Source organism: Conger conger, chromosome 1 (assembly GCF_963514075.1).
Source record: "Conger conger chromosome 1, fConCon1.1, whole genome shotgun sequence".
NCBI classification, from domain to species: Eukaryota; Metazoa; Chordata; class Actinopteri; order Anguilliformes; family Congridae; genus Conger; species Conger conger.
In genome coordinates, this window is record NC_083760.1 from 87,935,106 (window position 1) to 87,950,105 (window position 15,000).

At 50.6% G+C, this 15,000-nt stretch overlaps 1 protein-coding gene across 1 annotated transcript in view; it reads right to left on the minus strand.

Moving 5' to 3' along the window:
• sobpa (sine oculis binding protein homolog (Drosophila) a) overlaps window positions 1-15,000 on the minus strand; it is an 80,837-nt gene that overhangs the window by 31,158 nt on the left and 34,679 nt on the right. Inside the window, 2 exon segments of the mRNA XM_061261966.1 lie at window positions 13,599-13,622; window positions 14,095-14,246. Of these exon segments, the coding sequence (XP_061117950.1) occupies window positions 13,599-13,622; window positions 14,095-14,246 (176 nt within the window).

The following is a 15,000-nucleotide window of genomic DNA, read 5'->3' on the forward strand; positions in this document are numbered from 1 at the left end:
GTCCCGCCACTGGAAAGATCAGGGCGCTGCCGTTACAGCCATAGAGGTGTGCTCTAACGAGTTACTAATTTAATCAAGTGATTAATCACTCTCTCTGGGGTTGCCACGGCGAAGCTTTTGATGCAGCACCAGACGCAGTAGAACTGAGCTGATCTTTGAGAAGTCTCATCGTTCTCCACGCAGTTAGAAAATGAAAGTATTTCGAACAGTTTTAAGGCTAGAGTGCCCTGCAATAGAAATACAATTTCTGCAGCATTCATGTATATTTTCATATTTCTTATTTAGCGTTTTCCTTTTTTTCTTTTTTATGTCTCCTCTCTCAAGTTTCATTGAAGTTTGTGTGCATGGTAAGGGTACGGGCAAGAGCGGCCCATCAGTGCAAATCACAGCATTGAGTTTGTCATATTTCGGAGGCGTAATGACGAACAATTACCGCTCAAAAGCTGGACTGATGTTTACTCTGGGTTATCTGCTGGATCAAACGTACAGCGATGCTGTTTCATTTGGCAGAGAAGCACAAATATTCCCACTGTATTTTAGAGCAGAGTAAACACTGTGTGTGACAGCTCCGCTCAGTCCAAAGCCACTGGCATCTGAGTATCCTCCATATGCACACACACACACTGATACATACACACACACTCACTCACACATGCACACACACATCTGCGCACACACACACACACACACACACGCGCGCAGGTGTGGTTAAGGTACATGACCGGGACCCGCAAGGTCAGTGGTTCAATCCCCGGCATAGCGGTGTAACCCTGCATTGCTCCAGGGGAGGATTGTCTCCTGCTTAGTCTAATCAACTGTACGTCGCTTTGGATAAAAACGGCAGCCAAACGACATGTAATGTATAGGCACACACACACACACACTCGCATGTAAACACACACACGCATATGCCCACACAGGTGAACATACACACACAGGCGTGCACACACACACACACACACACACACACACACACACACACTCACACACACACAAACACACACACACACACTCTCACACACACACACATACACACTCACACACACACACACACACACACACACACACACACACACACACACACACACACACACACACACACACACACACTGTGTGTGAGAGCTGTATTGAGTCCAAACCCGCAAGCCTCTGATTATCCTCCAGTCATAATCAAACCAGCCCTGAGGTCCCATTTAGGTTTATTGTCTGTGTATGCGTGTGTGTGTGTGTGTGTGTTTGTTTTCATGCGTATGTGTGTGTGTGTACAGTGTGTGTGTGTGCACACGAGAGTCTGTCTGTGTGTCTGAGTGTGTACTGTATGTCTGCGCACAGGATGTGTGTGTGTGCATAAGAGAGTCTGTGTGTGTGTGTGTGCTGTATGTCTGTGTACAGTATGTGTGAGTATATATCTGCGTACAGTATGTGTGTGTGTGCATGAGAGAGTCTGTGTGTGTGTGTGTGTGTGTGTGTACTGTATGTGTGTTTGTGTGTGTTTGCCTGAGTGCCTGCATGTGTGTGTGTGTGCGTTTGTGAACGTTTGTTTTTGTAATTGTAAATGGCTCTTGCTTTGAATACACATTTATATTACGCTGCATGCGGTTCACTGAAGACACTGATGAGACGAGGCGTTTGACATTTCTGCTCTCTCTCTGCTCACAGCAAACGCTTCCTGACAGACAGATTTACCACTGGTCCCCCGGGAACACCACTCACACACCCACAGGCGCGCGCGCACAGACACAAATGTACACACACACACACACACACACACACACACACACACACACACAGAGGCATACAAATGTACACACACACACACACACACACAGAGGCATACAAATGTTCACACACACACACACACACACACACACACAGAGGCATACAAATGTACACACACACACATACAGAGACACACAAACGTACACACACACACACACAGAGGCACACAAACATACACACACACAGACGCACACAAACGTACAAACACACACAGAGGCACACAAACGTACACACACACACAGACACACACACAGAAGCACACAAACATACACACACACGCACACACACACACACACACACAGAGGCACACACACACACACACACAATTTCTTTGTGAATTCACATTTTATCAGCAGTTGTTTTTCCATTCTCACCCCAAGGTAGAGAAAGTATTTAAAAAAGCAAATGGAGAGCAGCGCTGCTTTAGAGTCTGACAGATAGAGAAGCGGATCGGGGGCTGATTAGGTAATCCCCACAGCGCCCTCTCCAGCCATCAAAATGGTAATTAAAACAAAAATGATAATTGGACAAATCTTCTCTGGAGAAATTGAATAAATAAAGGAGCAGAGAGGACTGCTTTGGGGCCGCAGCGGGAAGAGAGGACCCCCCCCCCCCCCCTCCCCCATCCCCCCTTGGAGGCCTTCACCCCCGGGGCAGAGGAGAGACCAGACCAGGAGGACCACAACTCCGACTCAACAGCCAGCTCCCAGCCCAGAAGCAACACCGAGAAACAAGGACAGTGCCACCCACTGGCAGAGCCGGGAAGCGCGACGGCTGTTCACTCACTTCCTGAGTGACATCGAGAGGCCGCCCCCCCCCCCCCCCCCACTCGCATTCAGCCAATGGGGGGCCAAATCAGAGACGGGTTTGGGCTCTTGTAAAAAGTATACAAGAGCAGGGAGAGCGTGTAGAAATGTCAGGCATTCGCCACATAAACGCAGCGTGTGGCCGCTCCAGTGGACGTGCGCACACGCGCCAATCATTTCCCACGTTTTACAGAGCGTATAAAAATGTATTCATGGCTTTCATAAACGATTGTGTTTCATTATGTTTTCACGACCCTTTGACTGCTGCATTTTCCACATGACTCCCACAAGATCCTTGGGTACACAGGTAATGGACGAGTTTCTGACCTGAGACTTTTTGCCAAACACAACAGTCCCAGAAATGTGAAAAGACAGTGGAGGTACATTTTTGTGGTTCAAGGATAAGAATTTCCCAAATGTACCTTGAAAGCACAGTCATGTTCTCTTTTGGTAGAGATTTTGAGTACATTCACCAAGCAAAAAAGGTGAAAAAGTGTTTCATATCGCTGGCATGGAACTGCATGCACCTATAGGGTAGCACCTCAGCGACAGGCATTTGTGCCTTTATCTCAGAGAGCGAGGAATGAGAAATCCTAAATGTTAGGTTTGCGGGAACGTGCTGAGATTGAGAGCTCCGTGTTTCTCTCTTGTAAAGATAAAAGCGGTAAACCCTGCTCAGCTCCACAATGTGCCTTTCAGCCCTTTCTATTGGACGAGGCGCGTCACATGGCACACCGGCCCCCGGCCAATAGCGGTGGACCCTCCCTGTGACCTCACTCTCGTGGGCGGGCGGCCTGCGGAAGGGTGCCCGGTCTCCCCCCGTGTTGTAAATACGGGCGCTCCCGCGTTTGGGAGGGCGGTGTTTGGGAGGGTGCTTTTTGGGGGGGGGGGGGGGGGGTGTTTGGGAGGGCGGTGTTTGGGAGGGTGATGTTGGGGAGGGCGGTGTTTGGTAACGGCACGGTGTTTGGGAGGGCGGTGTTTGTTAACGGCACGGTGTTTGGGGGGGGTGTTTGGTAACGGCACGGTGTTTGGGGGGGGGTGTTTGGTAACGGTGTGGTGTTTGGGAGGGCGGTGTTTGGGGGGGTTTGGTAACGGCACGGTGTTTGGGGGGGGTGTTTGGTGACGGTGTGGTGTTTGGTAACGGTGCGGTGTTTGGGAGGGCGGTGTTTGGGGGGGTGTTTGGTAACGGTGCGGTGTTTGGGAGGGCGGTGTTTGGGGGGGGTTTAGTAACGGTGCGGTGTTTGGGAGGGCGGTGTTTGGGGGGGGGGGTGTTTGGTAACGGTGCGGTGCAGAAACAGAGATCCCAGCGCACGGTGACCACAGAGTGCGCTCCGGTTTCCCCCGACCAGGCAGCTGCAGGTATTTACTGCAACCCGAGACCACGAGTCTGCCCCTGCACCTCTCCCACACGCTCCCACACGCTCCCATACGCAGAGAGCAGCCATTCTTACTCACTGTTAGGAGTGTGTGTGAGTGTGTGTGTGAGTGTGTGTGTGTGTGTGTGAGTGTGTGTGTGTGTGTGTGTGTGTGAGTGTGTGTGTGTGTGTGAGTGTGTGTGTGTGTGTGTGTGTGTGTGTGAGTGTGTGTATGTGTGTGTGTGTGTGTGAGAGAGAGAGAGAGTATGTGTGTGTGTGAGTGTGTGTGTGTGTGAGTGTGTGTGTGTGTGTGTGACTGTGAGTGTGTGTGTGTGTGTGTGTGTGTGTGTGTGTGTGTGTGTGAGTGTGTGAGTGTGTGTGTGTGTGTGAGTGTGTGTGTGTGTGAGTGTGTGTGTGTGTGTGTGTGTGTGTGTGTGTGTGTGAGTGTGTGTGTGTGTGTGTGACTGTGAGTGTGTGTGTGTGTGTGTGTGTGTGTGTGTGTGTGTGTGTGTGAGTGTGTGTGTGTGTGAGTGTGAGTGTGTGTGTGTGTGTTGGGGCGACGTTGCAGAATGCACAAAAGCCCAGCTGTATCGCTCATATCGCACACAGATATTTTCCACTCTGAAAATCTTTCACAAACAAACAGGAAGTAAAGGTCATTGTGAAGGCTGTCTTGTGAAGAGCATTATGACGGCCCTCTGTCCTGTGAAGGCCTGCTCATCTGTGGGGTGACAGGGGTTTTTAAACTCTCCCTTTCAATCAACACAGATTTCTTCACTTTGCCCCAAATCCAAGCAACTGGATCACTGTTACTGCCTCTGCACCATTAGCATGTAACTGATACTGGGGTGCCTCTCCCCCCAACCCTCACTCTCCATCTCTTCTTTCCTCCTTTCCTCTCTCCCTCTCTCTCCCGCTCTCTTTCACTCACTCCTTCTCTCCATTTCTCCAGTTTCTCTCTCTCTCTCTCTCTCTCTCTCTCTCATCCACACAATCACCCATCCACACACACCCACCCATCCACACAATCACCCATCCACACACACCCATCCACACAATCACCCATCCACACAATCACCCATCCACACACCCACCCATCCACACAATCACCCATCCACACACACACCCATCCACACAATCACCCATCCACACACACACCCATCCACACACTCACCCATCCGCACACACACCCATCCGCACACTCACCCATCCACACACACACCCATCCACACACCCACCCATCCACACACTCACCCATCCACACACACACCCATCCGCACACCCACCCATCCACACACTCACCCATCCACACACACACCCATCCGCACACCCACCCATCCACAAACCCACCCATCCACACAATCACCCATCCACACAATCATCCATCCACACAATCATCCACACACCCACCCATCCACACACCCACCCATCCACACAATCACCCATCCACACAATCATCCACACACCCACCCATACACACAGGGTGGAGACAATCTTCCCCTGGAGCAATGCCGGGTTCAGGGCCTTGCTCAAGGGCCCAACGGCTGTGCGGATCTTATTGTGGCTACACCGGGGATCGAACCACCGACCTTGCGGGTCCCGGTCATGTACCCAGTCATGTACCTGGTGCCTGCAGTCACAACATGACTAATCTCGTGAGAAGAGCACTACTGCCCTGAAGACCAACCGGTCAGACTGACTGTGAGCGGAAAGCACAGACACAGACACCTGCTCCAGGTGTCACTAGTCTGTGGAACTACCCTGGAGAGTAAAGTTACCAGATTCCGATTTCTTAAGTAGTACTGAGACGCAAATTCATTACAAACTACCGGCACAGTTAAAATAAATAAATCAATGAATTACTCACACCGGAACCACACCGGTACCACATACTGGACCTGGGAAAATGATGGTAAAACAGGACGTTCGGACGGAAAAGCGGGAATCTGGCAGCCTCGGCGGGGAGAGAGAGAGCAGTGGTGGTGGTTTACAGCCCTGTCAGACAGGCAGGTGCAGATGAGCCCTGTAACTGCCGCTCTCCCTGCAGGTTTAAAGGCCCGGGGATTAAAGACGCTGTTCTGACTGGCGGTAAAATACAGGCCTGGCTGAACAGCAGCGCAGACAGGGCTTAAAGTGCCGGGGCCCGTATCCCAGCATGCACTGCTGCCTCCAATCACAAATTTACAACATCCTCCGAGATTCAGCATCCAGTTTACCTGTGTCGGTCTCACCCAGCCTGCCACATTAATTCATCCATTCATTCATTCACTCATCCAGCCATTCATCCATCCATCCATTCATCCATCCATCCATCCATGCATTCATTCATCCATCCATTCATCCATCCATCCATCCATTCACTCATCCAGCCATTCATCCATCCATTCATTCATCCATGCATTCATTCAGTCATTCATTAAGTCATTCAACCATTCATTCATTCACCCATCCATCCATCCATCATTCATCCATCCATCCATTCATTCAATTCATTCATCAATTCATTCATTGATTCATTCATGTGTCCATTTATTATTTTATTCATTCATTTGTTCATCCATCCATCCACTCACTCATTCCTGTGTTCATGTGTTCATTCGTTTCTCAGTAAAGCTCATTGAGGAAGAATCCACATTTACACGGGTGTAGAGTTTCCCGCATTAGAACCGTAAAGCAGATAATAAAACAGCGTGATAAAACAAGACTTTAAATTTAAATCATTTAGTGCAGAAACAATTAGGAGTTAATAAGTGCGACAGAAATTAAAAACAATTACCCTCCACGAGCTCCTGACGCCGGGCGCTAACGAGCGCGGAACACCGCGGCGCCGGCCGGTTCCCATGGAAACGCGGACGGTCGCGCGGGTGGCAGGTGTGAGGGGGCAGGTGTGAGGGGGCAGGTGTGAGGGAGCAGGTGTGAGGGGGGCAGGTGTGACAGGGGCAGGTGTGAGGGGGGGCAGGTGTGAGGGGGGCAAGTGTGAGGGGAAGGTGTGAGGGGGCAGGTGTGAGGGGAAGGTGTGAGGGGGCAGGTGTGAGGGGGGCAGGTGTGACAGGGGCAAGTGTGAGGGGGGGCAGGTGTGAGGGGGGCAAGTGTGAGGGGAAGGTGTGAGGGGGCAGGTGTGAGGGGAAGGTGTGAGGGGGCAGGTGTGAGGGGAAGGTGTGAGGGGGCAGGTGTGGGGGGGAGGTGTGAGGGCGGCAGGTGTGAGGGGGGCAGGTGTGGGGGGGGGAGGTGTGGGGGGGGAGGTGTGAGGGGGGAGGTGTGAGGGGGGGAGGTGTGAGGGGGAGGTGTGACAGGGGCAGGTGTGGGGGGGCAGGTGTGAGGGGGGGCAGGTGAGAGAGTGTGTGGCGTGCGTCTCGCGTGCGGAAGGTTCCGGATGACTGAGTGGCAGGGCCCTGGGGCGGGCCCCGGGGATCCAGGTCTGCGTGGGCCGCCAGCGTCTCAACAACATCGAAACCCACACCGTCCCATACTCACGACGCCGTGCCGCCCGGCTGCCACACACAACCGCACGACTACCCAAACAATGAACCCGCGTGGAGATTTACTACTGCACATCAGCAGCTTCCACAATGACCCACTGCGACTAAGAAACAGGCCTCTCAAAGGCCTGATTTACTCATTTCCTCCAGCACGTGAGAAACCTTTCAGCACACAGGAAACCCAATAATGAGACCAATGATTGGTCAAGGTATTTGCTTTGCACCAATCACTGTTCGTGTTATTCGTTTAGAATGTTTTTGCCTTTGAAGGTTTCGCACAGGCGAAATGTCTCAGTTGACCAGGTCCAAAATGGCAAGAGCAGGCGTTAGTCCGTCAAAGTTTTTTACTCCGATACCGGAGAGACAGACAGTAATGCTACGGACGTGGCCAGCACGCTCAGAGAACTCGCTCTTGGGGAATATTTTGCGGTAAAGCTCCGTTCCATAAAAATGCTGGATAATCTCCAGCCCTGTGGGTCTCAGACAAAGACTCTGTTCTCTTAAATTTGGGAGATCCAATGTGTTCAGATAGGGGGGCGGGGGGAGTCTGCCATTCATTGAAGAGGAAGGAAAACAGACAATGAAAATGTAAGTCATCTAGGTGGCATAATAGGGAACTGGGATGGGGACTGTTGGTTTCGTTGTGGGGGGGGGGGGGGGTCGATGGCGGGGGGGGAGGGAGGGCTGACCTGGAGTTGCTTCAGTAGCTGTACAAATGTACTGCGGGTAAAAATGTAACGAGTTCAAGTTGCTCCGGGCAAGAATGTCTGTGAAATGTCAATCACGATCCCTCAATTGGAGGGAAACGATATTGCAACATTTAAAAATAAAATGAAATAGTTGCTGTAAAACTTACGAAATCAGCGGAAGACCACATGTTTACAATTTTGGAGGGAGGAGCCGCACCCCGCTGCAGCCAGAAGCAGGCGTGGCCCTCCGCGTGGCCCTCAGCCTAACGTGGCCCAGGGAGAGAGGGCCCGGCCCCAGCCCGGCGCCCAGAACCCCCACCGGCACTTTCATTACGCTCCGTTTCCAGGAACCGCACGCCGGCATCGCCATGGCGACCCTCCGCCAACGGAACACGGTAAACAGCCTCGGGCTGATGGGGGCATCCTGCTTTTCCTAATCAGGGGGGGATACCGTTCCCGTTAACGGGTAACGTCACAAAGCTCGCCGCTTTCAAGTATTGAATATTTTAAAAAAATTGCAGCTTAACGCTAAATCTCCCATTCTGTGTCGGTTTGTTGATATGGACGGCCGACAGGGCAGCAGAACCGGTCACCTCGGCTGCAGCCTCCGCTAGCTGCCTCCCTGCGCTCATGGCTTATTAAACGCATGACTCATTCCCGGCCGACCGCTCCGCTTTCCTCTCCCCCGCCCCGTCCCTGGACGCAGCCTCCGCGCGGTTTCCGGAAAGTTCCGCTTTTAACGGCGCGCTGGGAGGGAAGTCCGAGCGGCGCTACCGTCCCGCGACACGACGTCCGCGCGGGCGAGACGGACCGTATCATCGAATCATGCCGTTCATACACACACTCACACACCGACGGCGATTGGCTGCCGTGCAAGGCGCCGACCAGCTCGTCAGGAGCATTTGGGGGTTAGGCGTCTTGCTCAGGGACACTTCGACACAGCCCGGGCGGGAGATCGAACCGGCAACCCTCCGACTGCCAGACGACCGCTCTTAGCCATGTTCCCCTCCCCTGATTGGAGGGGAAACGGAAAATTGACGGATTTGATGGACAGACTGGTACACTGGCACACGATGACGTAAATCTGGTAAAATCTTGTTTGCCAGGCAGCGTTTGGAAAGAAAACTTGTGTGGAAAAAGGGAAATTAGACAAGTATTACAATTTTAGAAATGTTTTGGAATATATTCTCTGAGACGTGTTCCTATGGTTATGAAGATTTTTTTATTTTTTTATTATTAATTTCAGCTTTCAGGGCAGGTCCGCACAGCGCAGCCCGACACAGCTAGTGATGTTAACGGCGGCTAAGTGGCTTTCCCTCTGCCTCTCCAGACGCGGAGACCGGATAGCATTAGCGGAGGAGCTCAAAGTCTGCCCTCTCCACCGTCTGAATGAAAACGCTCCTTCAGACAGGCCACAGCTGATGGGATACATGATCTTCTCACACTTTTTTCCCCTGTTCTCCCTGAGTGTGCAAAAAGCAGGGGAACTGGACAAAGAGAGAGAGAAAGAGGGTGTGAGAGAGGAAGAGAGAAGGAGAGAGAGGGACAGAGAGAGGGGGTGAGAGTGGGAGAGGGAAAGGGAGAGAGATTGACAGAGAGAGGGAGAGAGAGGAAGAGAGAGGGAGAGGGAGAGAGAGGGACAGAGAGAGGGGGTCAGAGTGGGAGAGGGAAAGGGAGAGAGATTGACAGAGAGAGGGAGAGAGAGGGAGAGAGAGAGTGAGAGAGAGGAAGAGAGGGTGAGAGAGAGGGAGAAAGAGGGAGAGAGAGGGACAAAGAGAGGGTGAGAGAGGGTGAAAGAGAGAGAGGGAGAGAGAGAGAGAGAAGGGGGGGGAACTGGAGGTACAGTCCTAAATGTTTCTGACACACAGGGAGGAGGGCTGTCGACAGCGTTGTTGTTTTGGTGGAGTGATCCCCGTCGGCACGGAAACACAACTGCTGTCAGGTTACTAAGGAAACACCGCTGGGGGCGGGGGGCTGGTCTTCTCTCACCACATCCAGCCGGGGGGGGGCAGGGGTGGAATGGGGGGGTTGAGGCCAGGTGTTGGGGAAGCTCGCTACCCTAAGAGGAGGAGGGGTCCCCCCACAGAAACTTTATTCCTCTATACTGCATATTTCTGTGAGGGTCTACCTCAGTGAGCGGTAGGGTTTGGAGGCCAGAAATAAAATACACAAACAAAAATGTTTAAAAGTAAACAGTGCTGGCAGGACAAAAGCTTTCTGGCTATTCGTGACATAATAATAATAAACAGAAATCGTATTTACGTCCACGATTAGAACATACTTGAGGCATTCCCAGCTACTATTTGTCACATTCACACAAAATTACCACCACATGTGATTTGGGAATCATGAGCGTTAAATGACTTTACTTATTTGTTTGTCTCTCAGGGGTCAAAGGTCACAGTAAGTTCAGGCTGGGCCCTGATTGGCCACCCAGGCTGGCCTCTTTAGTTCAGGTTTCAGGTTAAACGTGTGACAAGACCATTGTAAATCCCTTCCTGTTGTTGAAAAAGGCTCACTGACATGTTGACTCACCCTCTGCCTGTGTTTTTAGTCCTGAAATTCAGGGTTTCAAAATATACAGTTGACGGACCGACACTCTATACCAGGGGTCTCCAATCTTATCCAGAAAGGGCCGGTGTGTGTGCAGGTTGTTGTTTTAGCACAGGACTAAGACAGCTGATTCTACTCATCTAGGTCTTGATTAAAGACCACGATTAGTTCATTAGTATAATCAGGTGTGTTACTGCTGGGTTAAAACAAAAACCTGCACCCACGCCGGCCCTTTTAGGATAAGATTGGAGACCCCTGCTCTATACCAACACATATTGCATAGCTCTACAATAATGTAAGCTCATTGGTTGAAAATGGGTTCTAATTGCCACAAAGAAGGGGATGGGATAAACAGTGTTGTGGTTTGAGGGTGCCTGTTGCTGCTATTCCTCTCTTGACCATGAGAAGTCCAAAATCACCAATTGTACCTTTAATTCAGGTTCTTATCCAGCTGATGGGAGGACTGGTCACGTGACCTCAGCCTCCTGTTACTGTGTGATGTCATACAACAGAATCCGAACGAACAGGATTCCGAGAGTGGAGTCAGTGAAGCGGAAACCGCACTGCTTCCATCAGCGCTAAAGCCAGGAACGCTGACCCGGGAACGCTGACCCGGGAACGCTGACACGGGAACGCTGACCCGGGAACGCTGACCCGGGAACGCCTGTGAGGGTGTGCCTTGACCCAGCCTGGTTCTGGTCTGGAAAAAGGGCAGTTTCTTAAAGTAATAATATTGTCATTTAATATTTGTATCAGGAAACAATCCCCCCTGGAGCGATGTAGGGATCTTATCGTGGGCACACCCAGACTAGAACGACCGATCTTCCGGGTCCCAGTCACATACCTTTGCCACTAGGCTACAGGCTGCCCCGGTTAAGGGATGCAGCCTGGTTCTGGTTCAGTACCATCCGCATTATCTATAAGCATCGAGCAGCAATCCATGTAAACATCACGAGCAGTAGAACCTAACCGAGAGAATGTGAGCATAGAACCCGGAATGCAAATCAAAACACGATATTTTTAAACTCGGCATGAATGTAAATATTAATATGACATCTGGCATGCAGGTCAGCTTCAGTGTTTGAAAAAATGTTTTAATCTTTTTTTCTGTTGCTCTTTCATCTACATTTCCCAGAGTTAACTTGCGCTTGCATTTAAAACATAAATTGACATATTCTTTTTTAGATCAGAGCAAAGCTGGAAAAACAGGTTTATTTTCTCTGACAGACTCCCCTGTGTGACCTCACCCTGTGGCACTGGTGGGTAAGGAGGTGAAACAGGCAGAGGAATCAGGAAGATCTAACAGGTAGACAGGAGGGCCTTTGAAATAATAATGAGACCTCGAGCAGTTTTCAAAACGGGAGACGAGGTTTCAAACCACCCGAAAAACCACCGTCTACGTAAATGCCATTCCAGATCCACACGCAGCCTCTTCCATTACTTGTATTAGACAGCGAAATAGCCCGCATTGAAATATCCAGTCACTCTTCTCCCCAGTGCAAACGTATTGGGCCAGTTCCCCAGACATGGGTTAAGCCAAGTCTAAGACTACGTGAAAAATTCAATGAAGAATAAACGTTTTTTTAGTCAAAGACTAGGCTTAGAAACCATTCCATAGTTTAGTATAGTAGCCTTTAGCATGTACGGTATAGTACAGTACTATGTTTAGCAGGGATCGTCAACCTTGGCCCTTGAATCCAAATCCAGGCCTGGTTTCCTTCTCTCCCAGCTAATTAGCGCTACAGAGTGGCCGGACCTGCCTTCACACCTGAGTCCCAGGTAAAGAGAGGGCTGTAAAAAAGCAGCAGTTCTCTGCCCCCTCGAGGACCGTGAGCCGATTATCCCTGACAGCACAGACCAGTCGTGTCATTGGTTTATAAGTGATAAAGTGAAGGTGATAATTCAGCGAGGAATGAGCAGTGCAGGCCAGCGTGTTGCACACAGGCGGGCATTTTACTGCAGGAACAGCACGACAAGACCCAAAAGAACAAGAGTAACCACTTTTTTCAAATCTGTTTTTACACGTGTAACTTACTTTGGTCAGTTCAAAGGGATCGTGTACTGAGGGAATTCAGAATATTTTGTTAAGCAAGTGAAAACAAACTGCTCTTGTTCTTCGGACTCTGTGATGCAGTCAATGGGTTGTTCTTCTGGCCAGGTCATGCAAACTCAAGCCTTTATGTCCCTAAATTGCCATGATACCATTATTGGCTTTCGTTGCACCCTCATCAATAAGATGAAAACTACGGACTTTGTTATGCACGCCACACTATGCTATGCTTGGCTATGCTATGCTATGCTATGCTCAGTTGTACTATGCCATGCTATGGTATACTTTGCAATGCTATGCTATGCTATGATATGGTATATTATGTTATGCTATGCTATGCTATGCCATGCTATGGTTGGCTATGCTGTGCTATTCTGTGCTATGCTATGCTATACTATGCTATGCTCATCTATGCTATGCTACAGTATGGTCGACTGTACTGCAGTTTAAATGACCCCGGCCCGTACGATGATTTGATTGGTTGCGGGACAGGAGTATGGAGAGAATGTGTCATGGAGGCAGCAGGTGCGCTACATTGCTAACCCGGCGCAGGAGAAAACCTCCAAAAACACCGGACCTCTCTGCGGTTCCCCCCCCCTGAATGAGTGAAATGTGGAGCATAGTCTGGTTCCTCATGCTATGCCAGACCAGGGTCAAACAGACAAGTGTGGGGGGTGGGGGTGGGGTGGGGTTGGGCGACCGCCCGCCCATCCAAATTATCCCAGGAGATAATTCACAACAGACATCGCGTGCGTGCGTGCTTCTGTCCCTCCGGCCGCCGGCGGAAACGTACAGCGCCATGGAGCCCGATTGTGACATGTTTTGATGGGGAAATTAATCTCAGACAGACAAGGAGAAAGGAAGAGCTTAAACGCCGTTATACTCACAGGGTAATGGCGGATATATCCAAGCTTAGGTACGAACGGAAAGAAAAGCAGAAAATACAGACTTCACTTCCCCTTTAAGTGACTTTCGGTGCATGAGAACAGACTGTTTAACTGTCGAAATTTGGGCCCTTTTACCGCGTGGCAGCAATCGGCGCGGTGAATGTAGCATCCGTTACATTAACTGTGATTGTGTGGAAATAGGCAGTCGGTAAATCTCTCATTCATAAGTCAAATTTGGAAAATACATGTTGTCATTTCTTTCCAAGAGAAACCTCCAAAGTGGGTGCAAGCCTTGTTATTAAAATAAAAATCAATTAAAAAAAAACAAGTCATATAGAAACATTTCTTACAGTTTTTCACAAAAAAAGGGAAAAAAAAGCAAAAAGAAATCACATCAGCTGCGCTCTGTAATGCGGAGGAGGAAGTGATGCGTCCAGAGGAAGTGATGTCACCAGAGCGGTCACATGGCCTGTTCCGCAGCGCCCGATTGGCTTACCTTGTTGCGTTTGAAGTAGGCCCGGCGGCAGGCGGCGAAGCACTTCTCGCTGCAGAAACTCTTCAGCTCACTGCCCATGCTGAGGGAGTACCTCTTCACCCCCACCTTCTGACACCACGCGCACACGATCTGCACGTTAGACATGTCCTCCTCTGTGTGAGAGAGAGAGAGAGGCCTTACACACACGCACACACGCTCACACACTCACTCACACACTGCACACACAATCTGCACGTTAGACATGTCCTCCTCTGTGTGAGAGAGAGAGAGTGGCCTTAAACACACTGCACACACACACGCACACACGATCTGCACGTTAGACATGTCCTCCTCTGTGTGTGAGAGAGAGAGAGGCCTTAAACACACGCACACGCACACACGCACACACACACCACGCACACGATCTGCACGTTAGACATGTCCTCCTCTGTGTGAGAGAGAGAGAGAGGCCTTAAACACACGCACACGCACACACGCACACACACACCACGCACACGATCTGCACGTTAGACATGTCCTCCTCTGTGTGAGAGAGAGAGAGAGGCCTTAAACACACGGCACACACACACACACACACACACACACACGCACACACGATCTGCACGTTACACATGTCCTCCTCTGTGTGAGAGAGAGAGAGAGACCTTAAATACACTGCACACACACACACGCACACACACACTCACACACACACGCACACACGATCCGCGTGTTAGACATGTCCTCCTCTGTGTGAGAGAGAGAGAGAGGGAGGCCTTAAACACACGGCACACACACACGCACACACACACCACGCACACACGATCTGCACGTTAGACATGTCCTCCTCTGTGTGAGAGAGAGAGAGGCCTTAAACACACTGCACACACACACTCACACACACACTCACACACAGAAACACACACA